The sequence below is a fragment of the Schistocerca americana genome, chromosome 6 (genome assembly GCF_021461395.2).
Source record: "Schistocerca americana isolate TAMUIC-IGC-003095 chromosome 6, iqSchAmer2.1, whole genome shotgun sequence".
NCBI classification, from domain to species: domain Eukaryota; kingdom Metazoa; phylum Arthropoda; class Insecta; order Orthoptera; family Acrididae; genus Schistocerca; species Schistocerca americana.
The window spans coordinates 400,769,279-400,791,402 of NC_060124.1; the positions used below are offsets into that span (position 1 = coordinate 400,769,279).

Here is a 22,124-nt window from a genome sequence, read left to right on the forward strand (position 1 = left end):
CTAATTTTATTCATCAACCAACCTTTTGCAGACCTTCAGCTGTGCTGTTGGAAATGACAGGAATGTTATCCAACAAGTAGTTTCAAGAACTTGTTGTTGTTGTTGTTGTGGTCTTCAGTCCAGAGACTGGTTTGATGCAGCTCTCTATGCTACTCTATCCTGCACAAGGGTCTTCATCTCCCAGTACCCACTGCAACCTACATCATTCTGAATCTGTTTAGTGTATTCATCTCTTGGTCTCCCTCAAGATCTTAATGGCCTGAAACACAGATTTGCCAAAAGCTTTGATGTTATTTGGGAGGGAGCAGAAGGGATCTATACAGCAGTAAATTTGACACTGATTGTTAAAGATGGTGGGAAAACAATCAGAACTGTTGATGTACCAAAACATGTAATGTGGGAGCAAGTGTTGAATTTACAAATATTAAAAAAAATGTGATTGGAAGTTCATGTGGAATGTCATTTGTGGCAGTAAGCTGGGAATATGTAGCCATTAGGATGTGTGTGTGTGTGTGTGTGTGTGTGTGTGTGTGTGTGTGTGTCTATATATATATATATATATATATATATATATATATATATATATATATATAAACAAAGATGAGGTGACTTACCGAACAAAAGCGCTGGCAGGTCGATAGACACACAAACAAACACAAACATACACACAAAATTCAAGCTTTCGCAACAAACTGTTGCCTCATCAGGAAAGAGGGAAGGAGAGGGGAAGACTTCCTTTCGTCTTCCCCTCTCCTTCCCTCTTTCCTGATGAGGCAACAGTTTGTTGCGAAAGCTTGAATTTTGTGTGTATGTTTGTGTTTGTTTGTGTGTCTATCGACCTGCCAGCGCTTTTGTTCGGTAAGTCACCTCATCTTTGTTTTTATATATAATTTTTCCCACGTGGAATGTTTCCTTCCATTATATATATATATATATATATATATATATATATATATATATATATATATATATATATATAATATGTGTGTGTGTGTGCTCTACAGCTCTCATTCTTGTGTATAAGGCTTTTGGTGATTCAGAACCTCTACTATTTGGTGAGTTACAACATTTTAAGATCGTAGAGAATGTTACCCAACAGTTAGATTTTAAGTGCTGTTATTCCAGTTTGCACTACACAAATCTGTAGAAGCACTCTTCTACATAACTGTTCTGGAGAACCTGTAAATTTTATTCATGTGCTCATAGGAAACTAACCTGTGGCTTTTGTTGTCTACTATAGTTTCATACATAAATCCAATACCATTAAAGTAATGCTAATACATTACAATGAACTTTTGTCTACAATGCCTCCTATTCTGAAGAATTGCCCTTGTGTTGTTCAATGTTTTGTGGAAATATATGAATGATTTGTTTAGCAGCATCAAATTTTAAACAGACTGCTCAAGGATTTGTGACAAACACTGGATTCTATTCTATTTTCATTAAATCCCAGTCACTCTTGGCGTTCTTCTGAAATGTTAAGAGTACAGATGTGATGCAATATAATTAGCTTTTGTGTCTAATCGTATTGACATACTTCTGGAGCTCCAGAAAAAAGCTCGATCAACTTCTAATCAATGATGAACTCCTCTGAGGCATCTGAAGCAGACTGGAGTCTCATCTCACATTGTTCATCTGTAAGAATTATTGTCATTATTGTTCAGATATATTGTTATGCAAAGTGACTATCACATTTACTGTTGCAGTTTACAGAGGAAAATTACTCTGACAGTTCTTACGTATGATATTTGTTTATTGAAGCTGACACAGTATTGAGCTAAGTTACAAATGTTTATGTGGAAATGATTAAAAAAAATTAATGGATTAAATCCAGTGCAAATGTAGAAATTTGGTTGAAAGAAGAGAAGAAACTTTTAGAGTCATGTAGGTAGCTACCAAAGTCAGATAAATATCAACCTCAGCTGAAGCATTCATCTTAAACAGGAATAACACTTAATTCTGTGCAGCCATTAAAATGCAACAGTTATAGGTTAGGTGTCCATTTCAGTACCTGCATTGGCTGTGGCAGTCCTGGAAACATTGCCATAGTTGTCATGAGAGGCCCCTGTCAAACTGGAATTCCTGCATGACATTGTGATTTGCATATTCAGGTCATGTAAATTTCCATTGTCTTGAAATGAAGCGGAACTTCAAAAGTGCAATAGATCTTCATGGCAGATCCCATCAGATAGCTGCACACATTAGAACTCCCTATATGGGATTCAGTGAGGTGTGTGCCAGCCCCAGATCGAAGCTGTCCAGTGGATTAACAGTGATGGCCGTTGTGTAGCCAGCCTAGAAGTGTTTTTTTAGACAGTTTCACAAATCCAATTAGGTGAATACTAGGTTGGTACCCATGTTCCATCTCAGTTACATGACTCACAAACATTTAAAAAACGTTCACACAGAGAGAGGGGGCACACAGATTCCATCTGGGGGGGGGGGGGGGGGGGGGAGGTGATAGGAAGGGCATCAGGCCACCTCTGCCACTAACATTGCCAAATCCAGATTAACATGCTCACCCCGTGTGCATGGGACAAAGCCAGGAAAAAAAGGCAACCAACACTGTAGCTTCAATAGTCTCCTTGGGAGTCCCATGATTAATAGTGAAAACTGATACAGTTGGAAGTAACTCTCATCCTGCACTTTTCACAGTGGCATGCACTGAAAATGGTTGTTATTCAGGTTTTCGACAGGTGGTCACAATAATGTGACTGGATAGTACAGTAACAAGAGCATTCTCATGAACATGAATGTGCAAACAATTCATTGGCAAAATAATTTCAAATGTATGATTATGAATGTGTCACTGAATTCAGTATGATGTACTAGAGAGTACAAATGTGTTTGAAATGTAAATGTTTTGATTAAGTCTGCACTTAATTGGGCTCATGTTTCACTAATCTCCTGTGGTTGTGGATTTACAGAATTTCCCAAGGATGTTTCAAAGAATTTGTAATTCACCATTGAGATGTGTGCAGTATTGTATCCAAGTCCTAGTACAATGTGTGGAACATCTGCTTTAACGGGTATGAATGTTCTGTAAATTGTGACATGTAACATGGTGAAACCATAGTGTGTCTCTTGTTAAGGTAAGCCATGGCTTAAATTTGAATCCTGTTAGATGAGGACTTAATCAAAAGGTTACATTTCAAAAATGTTTGGACTAACTACAACATATGTCACACTGAAGTCAGTTGTGATTAGTAAATACACATTCACGACTATCTAGCCGGTGTCTAGTGTGTGGACCGAAGTTTTTGCTTCTGTCATCATATTTTTTCAACCATGTCAGTTTCTGCTGCTAATTATTACATAACCAGTACTTGTATTTATTAACATGCTTACACATATTGTAATATATCACACCTTCCCAGACTGCGAAATAACTCTTTCTGTCTCATGGTTTCATGTAATTTTTTCACCCCTTTTTTTGTCAAGAAATCTTTATTATTGATTAGGTGCTCCTTTGAGCAGTTTTATCTCTGCAGTTGTCTCATTTTAGCTGTTTTCAAATAAACAAAGAAAGGCAAATGTAATTGGTCCACTCTGAGGAGTTGTGAAGCTGAAAGGATGCAGAGTGAGGTGCACTGACATATAAATGAAGGAAATGCTAAAATAAGTGGCGAGTCTCAAAACACATTGTCATGGGGTATATTATTGATTAAAGCATTTTGAAGTTTATTGAGAAGAAGAAAAAAAGAGTACTGACACAAAGCAGCCACAGGATTTCTTCCATCAGCATCAGCAGCAAAATAATTGTATGAGAATATACATACAGATGCCATCTCATTTATATATTAACTTTAGAAAGTTTTTGTTGTATTGCAATGAGCTTCAGTGACTTTTCCAGGTTAAAGGTCAGAACCACTCATACTAAATATATTTAGTTTTGGAAAATTGGTTAGGACGTTGTTAACAAGTATACCTAGAACCCCAAGAGCGGTCATTTTGTCTGCTGTATTGATTATTGTATCAAAATGTCTTACAATGTCAACTTCTTCCTCTGGTTGAGATTAAATCTGTTAACAATCAGTCTCTAAACAACAATAATATGCACAATAATGAAACTCTTTTAATTTACTTATGTCCATTGCTTGTCTTTGCATCTCCAGGCATATTGTCGTTCATTAGCTTGTAGCAACATAGTTATCATGGCTTGTAGATCTCCGTCGCTTACTGATGCAGAATTGTTCGCTTTCTTATATGATATTCCAGATGATAAGTCTGAAGCAGAATGTGACCTGGATGCAGAAGACTTAACAGAAGATGTGGATGAAGATTACTGTCATCCAAATGATCACTCCGGAAGCAGTGATTCAGATTATGCTGAAAATGTAGTTGTTCAGCCAGGTTAATAATAATTATGAAATGCATTATTTACATTTCAAAATTCAACTTTCATGTAAAATTCAGGATTTAGATGACAATTACTCTGAATAGACACTTATAACTTGAATTTTTCTATTGTTCTATTACAGCAGCAGAAAATGTATCACATAAGAGAAGATATCAGAAAGGACAGATCAACATATGCCTCCCAGGACCACAAAATATGTTGCTGGGTACTGATGGCATTACGGAGTGGACTGTAGCAGAGTTTGGAAAGACCACATCTGGCAGATTGGCAAGTCGTAACATCATGACAGAAAATCCAAGACCTACACCATATTCAATGCGACATGTTTCTGATGCCAGTGTAGTGAGCACATGGTGTCTGTTTATTGATGAATCAATACTGAAAGGCATAAAACACTGTACAAAATGGAGGCAAAATGTGTTCTATGAAATGAATTGTGGACTGTAAGTTTGTGCTCATGGTGTTCTTGGAGCCAATCGTACTAAAGTTGATGAACTCTGGTCTAAAAAGTGGGGCCCACCTATCTTCGGTGAACTATGGGGAGAAACTGCTTTCAAGAAATTCTAAGATTTTAGAGCTTTGGCATTAGAAACTAAAGATTAGATTGTTTGAAGACAGATAAATTTGCTTTAGTATCAAAAGTTTGGAGCAAATTTATTGAAAATTCCTATTCGACCTATATTCTTGGTGAAAACCTGACTGATGATGAACAGCTTTTTCCAAGCAAAACAAGGTGTCAATTCTTACAGTATATGCCAAACAAACCAGATAAATTTGGTATAAAATTTTGGCTTCTTGTCAACATTGACTCAAGGTTTCTGTGCAATGGGTTCCCTTATTTAGGAAAAGACTACCACTGATCATGTTACCAGACTCGTCCTGAAAGTGTAGTAATGAAGTTGATAGAGCCTGTTGGAACAATTAGACAATCAAGAAGAGGAATACTTAATGCTGTGAAGGCAATGAAGGATAATATTTACGACTCAGATCTCTTGACTCAGATCTCCTCAAAAATTCCAGTGGCACTCTTATTGTATATCAAGGCATATGAAACAAGAATGTGCTTTTGTATAGCACTTTGCATTCAGAAGTTGAACTTTAAGCTGATCTGAAAAAAATGCCAGAAACAATAGATTTCTACAACAATACAAAATATGGTGTTGATTTGGTGGATCAAATGGCAAGAAAATACACTATTCGAGCTGGTACTCGTAGATGGCCAGTTCATGTATTTTATAATATTCTTGACTTGGTAGCTATCAATTGATGGATCATTTTCAAGAAAGTAACAGGGATGAAGATCACTCATAAAAATTATATCCTGAAGCTAGCAGAGGAGCTTCATATGGGGTACATGGACTCGAAAACTAACTTGGCGTGAACAGAAGCTGAATCTGGAAACTCTGCGGAAGGAAATAAAATGAGGAGACAATGTCAAATGAAGAAGTGTAGGAATAAGACAAGTTACATCCGTAAAAAGTGCAAATGGCAAGTGTATGGTTCTTGTTCAAAGGACATGACTAAGCTCTTTATTCGCACGAAGTAATGGCCGCTATCGACAGAGGATCTCAAGTCGATTCCGTATTTCTAGATTTCCGGAAAGCTTATGACACCATTCCTCACAAGCGACTTCTAATCAAGCTGTGGGCCTATGGGGTATTGTCTCAGTTGTGCGACTGGATTCGTGAATCCTGTCGGGAAGGTCGCAGTTCGTAGTAATAGATGGCAAATCATCAAGTAAAACTGAAGTGATATCAGGTGTTCCCCAGGGAAGTGTCCTGGGACTTCTGCTGTTCCTGGTCTATATAAATGACCTGGGTGACAATCTGAGCAGTTCTCTTAGGTTGTTCGCAGATGATGCTGTAATTTACCGTCTAGTAAGATCATCTGAAGACCAGTATCAGTTGCAAAGCGATTTAGAAAAGATTGCTGTATGGTGTGGCAGGTGGCAGTTGACGCTAAATAATGAAAAGTTTGAGGTGATCCACATGAGTTCCAAAAGAAATCCGTTGGAATTCGATTACTCGATAAATAGTACAATTCGCGAGGCTGTGAATTGAACTAAGTACCTGGGTGTTAAAATTACAAACAATTTCAATTGGAAAGACCACATAGATAATATTGTGGGGAAGGCAAGCCAAAGGTTGCGTTTCATTGGCAGGACACTTAGAAAATGAAACAAGTCCACTAAAGAGACAGCTTACACTACACTCGTTCGTCCTCTGTTAGAGTATTGATGCGCGGTGTGGGATCCTTACCAGGTGGGACTGACGGAGGACATCGAAAGGGTGCAAAAAAGGGCAGCTCGTTTTGTATTATCATGTAATAGGGGAGAGAGTGTGGCAGATATGATACGCGAATTGGGATGGAAGTCATTAAAGCAAAGACGTTTTTCGTCACGGCGAGATCTATTTACGAAATTTCAGTGACCAACTTTCTCTTCCGAATGCGAAAATATTTTGTTGAGCCCAACCTACATAGGTAGGAATAATCATCAAAATAAAATAAGAGAAATCAGAGCTTGAACAGAAAGGTTTAGGTGTTCGTTTTTCCCGCACGCAGTTCGGGAGTGGAATGGTAGAGAGATAGTATGATTGTGGTTCGATGAACCCTCTGCCAAGCACTTAAATGTGAATTGCACAGTAGTCATGTAGATGTAGATGTAGATGTAGTTCCTGCTACTAAAGATGTGTAATTCACATCAGTGAGTGCAAATAAACTGAAGAAAAAGTCTGGCAGTATTTTACAAATACGTTGCAGTATGTGGATTTCGCAAACAGATTTCATGACTATAAGTGAACCACAAAAAATATTACAATAATTAGTTTTATAATAATGAGTATACAATAAGTATGTCAGCTTCTTTACTAAAACAATTTGCAATAAAAACTGTGTTTGTTAATTAGATAAAATGTGTCTAAAAATTTATTCTTGTTTGTAATAAATGGAAAAAAATATTAAATTCAAGAGAAATTATTTAATTATTCTTATTTTAACTTTATAAAGATAAATTCCACTTTTGAATTGGCAGTTTTAGGTATACAATATGTTCTGGTAGTTCTAGTGTTGACGTATTATAGATGTATGTCCATGGTGTACATCTGCTGTCATTGATTGCCATTGTAATATCAAATGGTAAATAAATAATAAATAATACGTGTCCGAATATTCTGGGACATAGAGTGAGTCCTTCACTCTGATGCAGTGTGTGCATCGTTTTGAAACTCTCTGGTGAGTGAAAGCGGTATACTCAACTGTGGCTCAAACCTGAAATCTTGCTTTAATTGAAAATACTGTTACCAACTGAGCAATGCAGGCATGACTCATGACCCACCTTCACAGCTTCACTTCTTTCAGTACTTTCCAAATTTCACAGAAACTCTCCTGCATGCCTTATCAAACTAACAAACTCTCCGTGAAGAAAGGGTTTTTTTCAGAACGAATTTTTCCACTTTGAAGCAGAAAATTGTGTATCAGACGAGGACTAGAACTTACTTGAAATCATGCCTTCCACAGCAAATGCTCTTACTGAGTGGATTCAAGTCCTGGTGTGGCACACAGTTGTAATCTGCTAGAGACTTTCATTCTGTGACCTACCATATCAACCACTGGTGCAACTATTGGCCAGGGCTGAGGATGCAAATGGATGTAGTGATGATACAGGAGCAACAAATTAAGCAAAATTAAGCATCATTGCTAATAAAACTACAATACAGGGATTTAGAAACATTTTCCAGTGGGAGAAGAAATTTTTCAGTACATATACACAGTCTGTCTTATGGCAGCTGAAATACGTTTAACATTGCCAGTGCATGGAGCACAGCAATTTTTCCCTCGAGGCTGTGAAAGTGTATTGCAGTGCAAACTTGATTGCCTCTGTAACTTTGTATCAGCTATTTCTACTCAATTGTTCCATCTGGTATGGTACAGAGACATGTAAGATTCTTGCAGGGAGTAGTTGTCCTGGGACTGACAGAAATCTTTGGCACTGCATCTTGTCATTCTGCGAATATGCCTTTCTAATCTCACAAGAAGGTGTCTGGATGTGACAGAGTAGTTAGAGGGAGATAATCTAGACAGTAAGTCAAGTCTTCAAAACTTAACGCTTGGTGAATGACTGTGTGATTGGACAAGGGAAATACGAAAATTCATGTATACAGTCTCCTTCCATACATCAGACAAACAACAAGTGTTAAAAATGAGCATGGTTCAGACTTTATGTAAAAGATCTTCAATCAGTTGAATCTTATTGACTTGCTTTAGACATACAAGATGGCAAGTTTTTCAGAAAGTGTTGAATAAATAACATTGTTATTGGACACTTAAAGTCATTGGCATCAAGATAATGATGGAAGACTATTTTCTTTAGTTATTGTGAAGTTGAAAGGCGGTTTAATGTGGATCTTCTTCAAACATCACATTTCAAATAAATAATTCCACAAAATTGGATGTAATTTGAGAAAGTTGCAGCAAGATATTTGTTCATTATTTCATTGGTTGGTACACAATAATAATAAAAATAATTATAGGAAGTTGTGAAAAAGATTCAGATTTTATGTTTTTATACTGATTTTGTGGCCACATGTCCAACCATTCACCATTCACAGGATAAAATTAAAGAAAGTGCTTATGATTCAACAACAGAGATTACAGCATACTTGGAAAGCAATTGGGATGGGGGGGGGGGCTTTTATAATATTAGAATAATCAGTCACTTGCTATTATCCAAACATATTTATTCATAAATGGACATTAAACAATAAGGCAAAGAAGGACTGCAGATTTTTTACAATATTTACAGTTAAAAAATAAAGAGTTATTCTTATATATTTTACAAATTCAACAGTAATGGAATGATCATGGAAGAAATAATTCCTCAGATTTTTGTTAAACTGTTTGCTACATACGTTTTAAGATTACTTAAGATAGTTATAAATACTTAAAACTTTTTGACTGAATAAAGCAATGTGTTGAAAATTGTGAGCAATTGCACAACCTGTCATCTAGGAATTTTTACACTTCCCTGTGATATAGAGAACATTAGTACATGTTTCAGTTCTATGAATACCAGAATACCAGTTTATTTATAACAATATATATTCTTAAAATTAAATTTTTTGTAAGAACTGTGAACATATAAAGTTTATGAAATCGATGAAATGCTCAAAAATGCTGTGAATGTACAGTATTATTTTTAAATGCTATTGATTTACACACAAGTAAAACAGTACTGATGAAAACAGATTTCAGAAAAGAAAACACAACCTGATATAAAATTTGCTGTTTGTTATTTTGTTCAGAGACGTAACTGACTGTATCTTTATTATTTCCAGACACAGAAAATATAAATGCTAAATGTGTTTTGTGAGAGAAGATGCTTATCTGATTCAAAATTTACCATCTTTTCTGATTTGTGAGTGAATTAATGTACTGTAATTTAGAACTTTTTTAGTATTTACTTCATTTCTCTATGATCACAGATAGTACAATAGCATAAGGACTGTTTAATTTCTGACATCATCCTTCCTTTTTGTATGATGGAAAACAGTTGTTAACTAAACAACAAATATTGAGTGGATGCTCTTTGCCATGTAAATGCAGCAGACAGTTGACTCTGACTTGATAATAAATTAAGTATTATATTCATTTATATATAATCTATATACACCATTTAACAATAATAATAGGCAATCACTGCAACATCAATGTTATTTTTCCATAAAATGTGAGACAAACTGAAACTATCTTTTAGTGCCCTTTTGGTGTGTTAAGTATAACACACAAGATGATATATTTGTTTTCCATATGGCATTACTCACACATAAAATTTCTGATCAGAATAAACATGGACACTGTAAACTGCAGAAATTTTAATGTACATCCATTTGCCTCTAGCTCACCTGTTGAATCAGGTATATCATTTCACTCATTTAAAATATACATCAAAGCAGATAGTATATGCAAGCATATGCACAGGAACACATTCAACATTTCTTAATATCTACATAACTTTCCCTGTGCTTATATAGTTAAACTAGTTTCGCATGGTCTGACAAAGGTGATTCTCCAATTTTGTTCATACTTATATGAGTTGAGGCTCAGTGCCTGGATGTCAGTTTCCTAAAGAAGTATGGCACAATTCCAATAAAAAAAAACCTCACAAAATTACCTTTCAAGATTAGAAGATTTCTGAGTGCTGTTAAATACAAAATACTTGTAATGTGTTAACGAATTCTTCAGTAGGGAAAGAAAACACAATGTATAGTTGGATTGTAATCATGAAGCCACTATCTTCCTATTAGCATAATACTTTTTTACTGATTTACAATTTCATAGTTGTTATCATATAGAAATGTTAATAAACAACTATTGATTTACAAATTTTTAATAAAGTAACATTTTTCTATTAATTACTTGTCATATCTTTTTAATTACTAATCATATGAAAATAAACTAAAATTTGATACAGATCTGCTTTCTTTTTAAATGAAAAATATGTATCCATTAATAACACTGTTCATCCCTTAGAAATTAAAAAAAAAATTGATCTTTCTCATTTTTGTGCCAGATTTTAATTTATTGTGAATGCTCACATTTTCATGCAAATGGTAATTAAAAAGAAACAAAATGTTGCTTTTATTGAAATTTATGATTCAGTATTTGTTAATTATCATATACATTTGTTAATAAGTATGGAATTTTTAAGACGTAAAAGAAAAGTTTGATACTACTGAGATTTGAACCAGCAATATTTTGATTACAATCTGTTTTGCAGCGTGTTGAGTTACAGACAAATTTGTTAATTAAGTATAAATTTTTGGTACTTAACGAGTTCTGGAATCTTCTAATCTTTAAAGGTGCCATGACTTTTTTTTTTCAGTTTTTCTTGTGAAGTGTGTTTTAGTGCTTTAGGAAATTGATGTCTGATCTCTGATCTTCAAATCTTGTAAATATGAATAAACTCTGGGAGCGCCACAGTGTAAGGTCCTTTTGGGAGTATGAATCAGATTATAAATAAATTCAGAGACTTAACTTATTAAAAGAATGGAAAATGTTCCCCCTAGCTCAGAGATCTATTTCTGCTTCTCTGGATACATCAAGGTAAGTTTCATAATATAAGAAAACTGAAATGTTACAGACATTTACAGTGAATAATAATGTATATCTTGTCTAATCACAGCACGAGTACTTAAAGATAGCATCAATCAAAACTTCAGAATCAAACACTAAATTTTATAGACAAACAAAATGTATTTGAATGTCTAATTTAAATATGAGTTTACTTACAAGCAGTACCTTTGGTAAATAAATTCTTCTTTAATTAATTTTTACAGACAAAATTTTATGGCAAAAAATAAATGAAGAAGTGTTAGTCCCTCTCATTTAATTTTTTTTCAAATAACATCATAAATTTCTTTCTTCAACAAATTATTTGCATTTGGCACATGTTAAACCGTAGCTAAGGCAAGACACAAGATGAAATTAAGTGCATTTCCACTTTCATCATTATAGAGAACTGATGTCAATAAAATAATTGAGTACAGAACCTCAATGAAGAACACAATTTGCACAATTAAAGAAAAAGAATGAAGTCACGCTAGGAGAAAAATGTGTGATTTTTTTCTCATAAGAGTGTAAATCTATGAAAAATTCTTGATTTTAGTGCAGTCTTTTATTTGCTGCGGTCGTCAGTTTTATACCATAACTTCACAATTTTAATTTTCATTTTAGAACTATCCAACATCACAATTTTAGCTGCCTTTTTAAAATAAATAAGAGAAAGAGATAGATCATTATTTAAATCCTAAGGAAATTAAAGTATAGAGCTGAGTTTTTTACTAGTGAAACCAATTACAGCTACAAAAACTGAAACACTGCCATCATTGAGTTTCAGGAATTAATCATCAAATATTATTCAACAGTGAAACTCTGCAGTACAGAAACATCTTTATCTTTACCAGCTTACTTCCCTATTTCAACATTATAGTGCCACACTCGAATCTTTTTCTCACATATCACATATGAACACCTGGGGGAATGTTCACAGCTGAATAAAAATGTTCATAAATATGCCAACTCTGGAAAGAAAGTGACAAAGCACCAGGAGATATGAGGAGATGTGCACTAAATGCATACTTCGTGCAGAACTTGATGAAAGCAGAGTTTTTCTGGAGACTGTTGTTACAGAATGCTCTTTGGTGTAGTCGCTCAGACCTGCTTCATTTCTGGCAGCCAACCTTACAGTATACTTTGTATCCTGCATGAGTCCCTCTATTTTGTATGGTGAAGCTAAGAACAAAAAGTGATTTAGAAGATGTTCAAATAAATATCAATTCAGTTTTTTAAAAAAACAGTTAATACTTAACAACTAAGCAAAACTCATTTCTGAACATTTAATTTGATTGTTTTGTGTCTAAAATATTTCTTTTTGCAGTGAGTACATATTTAATGTTGGCTTTGACTTATGACACAGGATATATCATCCAGTTTTCTATTATTCTGTGGATAACAATGTCTCACAGAAGGAACTGTCGCTAATCACCAGCATTCAGATCATTGCATGTCATTTTGGCAGGATCCATTTATTATTCTGTAAGTAATTAATTTGCTAGGAGTTTTGGGATTCTGCTGCTTAGTGATGCATTACTGGAACACTGGGTAGTATTATTTTTACATTTGTGTGCACTCCTGACATTCTGATTATGTTTTAACATGAATATGTATGTCACACTCCATGGCACTCAGTACTGTTGCCCGGTGTCATCATGGCAAATATAACTAATGTTGATGTAGTAACTAAGCTAGAAAGTTGCATTTTTGAATTTTTGTGTTAATTTATTGCTACTGATAACTTATCAAATACTGTTGAAGGCTACTAACACAAACAATGCTACATGTAATCTAACGGATTGCTCTATATCATGCATTCCAAATTATAATTTCACAATATATTACTAAAAACACAGTGATTCTGTAGTAATGGTAATTTCCGCATATCTATTTTGCCTTTTCTTTTAGTAACAATAATCAAACTGAATATTTAGCATGCTGCAGTGGCAACTGATGCAGTGTCAGCCCACTGCTCCTCATTGTTTGATACAAAGAGAAAATTACACCTAAAATCCACTAGTCTAGAAACACATAGGTTTATGAAGTGATTTTGTGCATGAGTGTGTGTGTGTCTGTGTGTGTGTGTGTGTGTGTGTGTGTGTGTTGCAACTGATGCTCACCCATAATAATCTGTAAAACTGTAGAACTATGGAGTATTTCCACGTGTTCTTTGATAACAATTGTTTTAGTTAACATTATTTCATTGTAAAAAATTCAATACTCAAAGTGACAAATATTATACTCAAGCTAACAACAAAAATAGTTTGTTAAGCAACCAGGTGTTGCAAATGCATAATGAGTCAGCACAAAGGTCACATGAAACTTAATTACATCAGTTGAGAAGGAGGTAAGCAAAATGTACTTTCTTCAAACATCATTACACCAAAGTTGATCTGAGGTACAAAGCATTGTGACATCCCAGAATTTTCATTGGTCCATGAGACTCAATTTACACAGGAAAGCCTGCACAATTATCATAACTCTCATATATAGTCAGATAATAACCCATGTGTAACACTTACATGAAGTCATCACAGACAATTTTCAGTAAACATTTGGATCTGTAGTGTGGGCAACTACTTACTTGGGCCCTACTTGTTGCCTCCTTGATTCAGGTAGCAAGTTTACAGACTGCTTTTACAAGAGCACCTGCTAAAATTATTGGATGGGGTATCCCATTGTATCAGAAGGAGAGTGCGATTACAGAATGATGTCACTGTGACAGACCTTGAAAAACCAGTATGTGCAGTGTAAACTTCTACTTTCAGTCCTGTGTACTCAGAGGATGAATTAGTTGTGAGAATTCTTGCAGTGGCTGCACACGTACAGAACACACAGCACACTTTCCATCAAACACAGGACACCCAACTTTGTTGATCGAAGCTGTGCAATGAAGTTAATGGTGCTTATTTTCAACTTTTATTGTAACATTTGTAAGAACAATAAAGGACTGAAGAACATTTAACATTATTTCATTCTCAGTCACATCCAGTGACCTCCTCAAAGCTCCTAACACACTCAAAATGCACTTTTGACACCAGCTTTCTTAATGAAACATCATATCTGTCAGTATGGGCATTAAATTTTTGAATGCTCTTATGCCTGGCTTACCTGTTACTCATATTTGTATGTATCAAATTGAGCAGGGACTCCAATCCTATGGCTGTGGACATCCATGAACCATTTTATGTTTGCTACCATTGTACACCACAATTAATAGAAGGTTTTGAATAGTACAGTAAGTAAAGTTCAGCCACAGGTATGCATCATTGAAGAGTGTACACACAGAGTTTTACCATGCTGGCTGCAAGTAGTAGTGCAATCGTATTGACTAGCCTTGTTTCAAGACACAATGGCAAAAACGTGTTAATTTACTGTTACTACACTGTTCCTCTATATTATTCAGGTAAGAAAGCAGTATTGTTAGGCAAGTTATACGTGCTTCTCAGAATAATAGTGAAGTGTGGATTGTATTGCTCCTTTTCCATTCATCTACCTAATTAAACAGGAAAGGAAAGGAATGGCGAACAATGAAAAGCATATGGAAGAGAGAAATAGAAAATGGAATCTTCTGGTTTTCAAAGAAGGATTTCCCTTATTGCTTGTTTTTTCTCTGTAGAAAAGTATGGGTGGGGCAAATAAAAGTGACCCAGATGAGTGGATATGATTGGGTGTGAATTTGTGGCAGCTATGACACGGGAGGAAAAGACCTACAGTTACTTCCAACAGGATGAAGCAGTTGCTCCTGCCCATACGACTGACCAAACCTTGGAGCACATTTACACAACCGTCATTCCTGACAGATTTGCTAGCAGAGTCAGTCTGATCATGCTCCAAGCTGACCACTCAGGGCACCTCATTTGTTAGTGGGTGATTAATTTGTGTGGGGAACTCTCAAGTCTAATGAGCATTGCAACAAGTGTCATAGTCTTCAAGAACTGCAGCAGAACATTTCAGATGAGTCTGCAACAATTCCAGCAATCCGGCTTCAGTTCACCTTCAGCAATTTGCTGACCAGGGTGCCAAGAGATGAATGGTGGTCACTTTCAACATCTGCTGTTGTCAGGTTAGTACTGTATTTCCGTTTCTGTGCTGTATTTCTTTGTTGCCTGGAACTCTGTTTTCTGGGCCACTGGTATTTGCCACACCCCTTATATTTTCTCAAGCTGCAAAAGTAATTTTTGTGATAGCTATTAACAAATCAAAACATGTAAAAAGACGTGGCATGGGGAAGTATAAATCACGAAACTTGAGGGCATATCTGTGTGAACTCGTATCTACTTGAATGCTTACTACTCTTGTCCAGGTACATTAGTAAGAGTCTTAAGTCATGGTATTATGTCTTTCTTAAGAATAAGAATGTGTTGCACTAGTTAATATGTAAGAGCTTATGTAGCACAGGTGTATAACCAGAATGTAATAAAAGAAACAACTTTACTTAAAACATGATCTGGAATCAATAATAATGTCTGCAGATTATCCTTCAAACAGTACAGTGGAAATCCATGATCATGGTCTCCTTAATTGTCATTGGTTTGTTTGGGGAGATCAGGGCAGACCATTCTGAGTTCCAGACTTGCAGCGACTGACGCCATACCCATTTCCTGGCCAGCTTGGCCAACCAGTCAGTTCATTAATTCCCCAAAATTCCTACATGACCAAAGTTCCAAACGAAAAGGTGTGGGTGTCCAGCTTGATGGAGGTGAAACAAGATTCCGTACAGCCGTAACCAGTGAACTAGGAGAGTAGCACTGGTCTTTAGCCTGAAGGCTGCTAAGGGAGTCGCTACGGATTAGGAGACTCTTGCAGTGCAAGAATGAATATGGCTATGGGCTAGTTTGATGGACATCAATTCAGCAGTGAAGTCAATGCAGCCATTTCTCAGAGAGTGGAGTTCCCTGCACCGTGCATGTGTGTGTCCAAAGCCTGTTCATATGTTAACTGTTGAGCTATTGGCATATACCACTTCTGAACCCAGATGCCTGTCAAGGCTAGCCAAGAATAGATTTTGGATCTCTTCCTAGCTACAGAAGCCAGAGAAGGATGAGGTACGTCCAGGTGGGGGATGGCGACCGGTCTCTCTGGCAGGTGGGGAGCCAATGCTCTTGGAGTGAGTGCTGTGGGAGTACCAGAAGAGCCAGCAACCACCTGGGGGCAGGCATTAGTGGAGGCTCTGAGGCGTACCAGAGGAAAGCAGCACTGACACAGAAAGTGATGATGATGTGGCTGTAATGTAATACTGTGCCGTTTGTATGGGGTTCAGATGCTCATACTTTTTTCTGGGCACTTGATGTGTGAGGTTGTCCAGGGTCTAATACACCTGTATTTCCTTCTCATGCTTAAAAACAGAGCAATCTGGAGAGTAGGGAGAATGGAGCTCACCACAGTTTACACAGAGGAAGGGAGGGATATAGAGAATGTTAATTTGCAATGGATGTTCACAATCTCTGCAGACAGGGGTAGCTGTGCAATGAGAAAACTTATGTCTGAACTTCATACACTTGAAGCATCTCACAAAAGGAGAAACATAGGGTTTCACGTCACACTGATAGATTCTCACTTTGACTTTCTCAGGCAATGTACGAGTATCACCCTCAAAAGCCAAGATGAAGGCTGTGGTAGCAACTCTGTTTTCTCTTGGTCCCCTATGGACACAATGGATGAAGTGCACACCCCATCACAAGTTGGCATGCAGCTCATTGTCAAATTGTAAAAGAAAATCATGATAAGGATGATGCCCTGGGCCACATTGAGACTCTTGTGGGGAGTGACAGTCACAGGAATATCACCCAACTTTTCACAAGAGAGCAGCACCTGTGAATGTCAGAGATAACGTTTTAATCAGGAGGAAATTGCTCTTCATCTTAGAGATGGCTGCAACTTCCCTGTATTTGTCTTCAATGTGTCAGACAAAAACTGATGGCTTTGTAGCCAAATGAGTGTCTCCATCAGTCCTGGTATGGACCAGGCATTAGGGGAAGTGTTTTGCTCCTTGTCATCTAGTCCTCTGTTCCTCCCACAGTATGGCCATGGAAGGGAAAGTGTTGGGATTATGTTTTGTTGCATCATAAAAGGTCTTTCCATTCAAAGAGGGCATGAGACCACCAGTGGGAGAAAGTTTAAGTTGCTTCATGTGCGAACTATCTGCCATTGTACCACCAACTACCAACTCCGAGTGGGGGCTCTCCCGATGGATGCCACCCAGCCTCAGAAATGGTTACCTGTCCAGTAATCCATTGCTGGGAGTCCCCATGCCCCAGTAATGGGCACATACTTGATGGGGGTACATGCGGGGTGTGCAGCACAGGCACCAACATTGCGATCCCTGTGTGGCCGGGGGACTATACACACTATGACTCCACCCCTCCCCCCTACCTTCATGGGGTGGCTACCGTGGTGGGTTTTGGGCATACTACGACAACACGAAGCAAGGGTGCTGGAGTGGAAGGGCACAGAGGTGGAGCATACACCACAGTGGGCGACCTTCCAGCACGACACACATGTCTGTAAAATTTGGAGAAGATGGCAGGTCAAATCCAGTAAGGAGTCGCTTTAATTGTTAATGGAAGGTGAAGATAGCACTGGGAGTGAAAATGGAAATCAAGACCAAAATGATGAACCAAGTCTAAGCAGCATCTGCAGCAAAAGGACCATCTGACGGAAAGTCGGAGGAGGTAAGAGATAGTCGAAATGTAGGTTTTCAGCACAGAAGAGGAAGTAGTGCTGCAAAGGCTGGTGCCCCATGGTAGTGAAGCATGTGCTCACCAAAGAATGGTGAGCCCCTGGGAGGGCTTGAGGAATGGGAAGATTTACTGGATACTTAATGATAGTAATAAGCAAATAGGCAGCTACAAAATATGTGTTGCTGAGAAAGTGCAGAAGATCACAATTTGCATGTATTTCTGATTTTGTAAAATGTTTATGGCATTTTTTTATGTTGACACTATTCTCTGTGTCTGCATTGAGTCATGTATGGTAAGAAGTAAGAAAGACATTGTTGAGATTTCATTGATGACTATTGAGCCATTAAATCCTCATGGCAGATAATTAATAATGATAATTATAAAATAATCCAACATTGGAAAATCCAGGATGGAATGTAACAATACCAGAGAAGGAAAGTTGCTACTCACCATATAGTAGAGATGCTGTGTCACGATTGGCACAATAAAAAGATTCACACACTCATAGCTTTCAGCCATTAAGACCTTTGTCAGCAGTAGACACACAGACACACACACACACACACACACACACACACACACACACACACACACACACACACACATGCAACTTGCACACACATCTGCGGTCTCAGAGAGCTGAAACGACACAGTGTAGTTTCAGCTCTCTGAGACTGCAGATGTGTGCTATGAGTTTGTGAATCTTTTTATTGTGCCTGTCGTGACTCAGCATCTCCGCTATATGGTGAGTAGCAACTTTCCTTCTCTGGTATAATTATAAAAAAAGACATTTTATCCAAAGGCAAAGTCCTAAACAATGACAGATATAATTGGGGTGTATCTCACTTGTTGAGAAAGAATACAAGTTGATGATTACCTTCCAATTCCACAACATTAGCATTATTCCAGTTTGCCAAAGCTCCTTGCTGCACTGGAATGTACTCAACACGGTATGAAAGTATCTTCAAATCCCCAGCGTCTGGTGCAGTAATATCCAAAACAATGGTATCATCAGTATGTTCCTTAATGCTAAATGTTGGAACTTCTGGCTTATTTCCTTGCTTTAGGCGGATTGTTTGTTCCCGGCTACCGAAATTATTTGTAGCAATGCATTTGTATTCACCAAATGAACTTGCATTGTGTATCACCAACTGCAAAGGAAAGAAATAAAAATTGGTAAGTTTTTGTGGATTATGTCTGTGAAAATTACACACTTGTATAAAAAAGTAGCTTATTTCTCATAAGTCATTCCATACTTCTCTACATCATAAACAATGCAGAAATATACGTATTCTGCTATAGATGCGAGACATTTCAAAACACAAATCTGTGCCCATGATCTTCCCCCTCCTCCATCACCACCACCATACAGATCCAGATGGAAAATTATTAAATGTAATAGTGTAACTTTATGTCTGTACAAAGGAATGAGGAACTTTGCTTAAAGGTCTGTACTGCAAGGATGCTTCAAATCTCTCTACAACATCACCTCAACATTACAGTACTACATCAACTTATAGGTAGTTGGTACTACTATTCATATATTCTTATTTTAATCTTAAATCCATTTGGACTCAAAACTTAAGTGGATTAGCTATATTAACACTGTGTAAAGTTAATTCAATAATGGCCTGTATCTTAGCCAGTTGTCTAAAATGATGCCCACCAACAATTTGAAAACTATGTATTATGTGACAGTCTGTATCTATATGTATAGAAATATGGGGATTTGCTGCAGATGTACACCGTAACAGAGTACTGCTGCCATAAGAAAGAAGGTTAAGGATTATACATCAAATGGGCTGTAAAGATTCTTGCTTTGAAGTTTTCATTCAACAGATATACTTCACCAACTAATCCTTGTACCTTAAATTAATTACATTTTTTTTTGTTTCTGAGAAAGCTGTGATTAAATCTAGTAATATGCATGACCACAACACCAAGTCCAAACACAACTATCTTAGATACATGATTAAATTAAAAATGATATACCAGAGCCCATACATTAGTGGCCTCACATGAGTGCAATAATCGTCCATAACAAAACAGCTCAAAAAAATTTGGAAGGTGTCTGTATACACTTAATGAATTATGAAGCAGTAACATTAAGAGCACACTGATTTATTTCATCACAGTGCACAACGGAGATAGATATAAGGTGTTTCAAGTGATTTTTTTCCTCTCTCTCTAATCAACAAGATCATTTTATAAAACATGGAGTTTATGCGTAGTATGTGGTAAACTAATGATTCTTGTTGTACTAATATGTGTAAACATGATAATGTGTTTTGATAAACATTGTTTGATTGCTGTAATTACTACCCATAACCTATATGTATTTGGTGTTTGCAAAGGCCATAATCTTCATGACTAAATACAAAAATTTAAATAAATAAATAAATTTATGTGTAATGAGTCAAGTTATGTATCAACAGGAAGAAGCAGTCATTGCATACTGACAACACCTAAATCTTGTGGTAAACATTTTACATTATTAATCACTGAAATTGCTTACAGACTGCTCCTTTTTTTATTTACAAGTGAGAATATTGTTTATATCAGTGGAAAAACAGCTGCTTTGAGAATAGCAGTACTCTTCCCCTTACATTACTTGATTACTGTTTTCACCCACTACTGTGTACTAAGCATTTTTACTGGTTTCAGGAGTCACTGTCAGCTGTCTGTACAGTGCTAAAGTTAATATCTGTTTAACACTTATGGCACGGTGCCCGTACGCCATACGGGCGCGGCCGCCCTGACATTGGCGACGGCGCCCGTATACCGTACGGGCGAGCCTTTATTTGGCTCCGTAAGTGCGTTTAGCGCGTCTCCAAAGCAGTTTCATCAACTAATGTGGATGTATTTCATTCTTCTTCCGCAAGAGGCAAGCACTTATTGGCTATCTCATCCTGGGAGCGGCTGTGAGCACTGCAAAGTCGAAGTTATCTGCAGTTCATTCACAGGTGTTTACGATTGCGAAAATATCATGCAGCGAGTTGACGGAGGCAGAGATCTTACATATTCTTTATGGAGATGAAGGATCTGAAGTTGATGATTCTGACAAAGAGGATTCATACTCTCCAGACGAAAGTATAAGTGACGATTCAGGTATGTATATGTCTCAATTGTTCATAAACTGAAGAGCCTGTTTGCCCGAAAAACTTTGAGTTGTGGTAAAAGCTGTTTTTCCACTTGTTTATAGTGTCAACTGTCAACAGTTTTATTTTATATAAAGAGAACACTAGGTAGAATGTATTACTAGTAGACTTTATTCACAGAGTGGGGAAGAAATTGGCTGAGAAGGGCGGAAATATTTTTCAGCAACAAGCCGCTTCATCCTCACAAATTGAGAGGACATTTGCAAGGCACTTTGCAGAGAAGGTCCCACCCACTGCAAACAAGGTGAATACTACTAGGTACTGCAAAGTATGTTCAGATAGGGGGAAGAAAGAGACGGGTAAGCGCATCAGGAAGGAAGTAGATGGTGGTGCAAGGACTGTGGCATTGGCCTTTGCGTCGCACAGTGTTTCCAGGATTTTCACATGAAGGCTAACTACATCTGAACTATTAAAATACTCTAGTTTACAGGTACCGGCAGTTAGACAGTGAAGTGATATTTTGTTTTAAATTTAGATACAGTGATAATGGCGTTACTCAGGAGAGAGATCATATAAAACTTTTTTATCCACGATATTTTTGTGTTTTCTTTTTTTAATTATTACACCCATTTGTATTTTATATTGTACAGTAAACTCACTATCATGTAAAGCTCTTACTCTTTCCTTTTAAATGATGCAAGAACCATATTCCTATCATTTTCCTGTTCTTTGCCATCTAATTTCAAACATTCATTAAATATGCCAGTTCACAGCCAAGTGCCGGGTGTAAAGAGGGCAGCATTGAAAGTGTTAATATGAATGTAAGTGATAACTGTAATTTACATCCTGAAGTCCAAATATTCTGATAATTGA

At 36.8% G+C, this 22,124-nt stretch overlaps 1 protein-coding gene across 1 annotated transcript in view; it reads right to left on the reverse strand.

Moving 5' to 3' along the window:
• Positions 1 to 9,113: 9,113 nt before the first annotated feature.
• Positions 9,114 to 22,124, reverse strand: part of LOC124620170 (limbic system-associated membrane protein-like) — a 65,506-nt gene continuing 52,495 nt past the window's right edge. Inside the window, exons 7-8 of the mRNA XM_047146840.1 lie at positions 19,031 to 19,304; positions 9,114 to 12,649 (exon numbers count right to left, since the gene is read on the reverse strand). Of these exons, the coding sequence (XP_047002796.1) occupies positions 12,402 to 12,649; positions 19,031 to 19,304 (522 nt within the window). The 3' untranslated portion in view covers positions 9,114 to 12,401. The remainder of the gene's footprint in view (positions 12,650 to 19,030; positions 19,305 to 22,124) is intronic.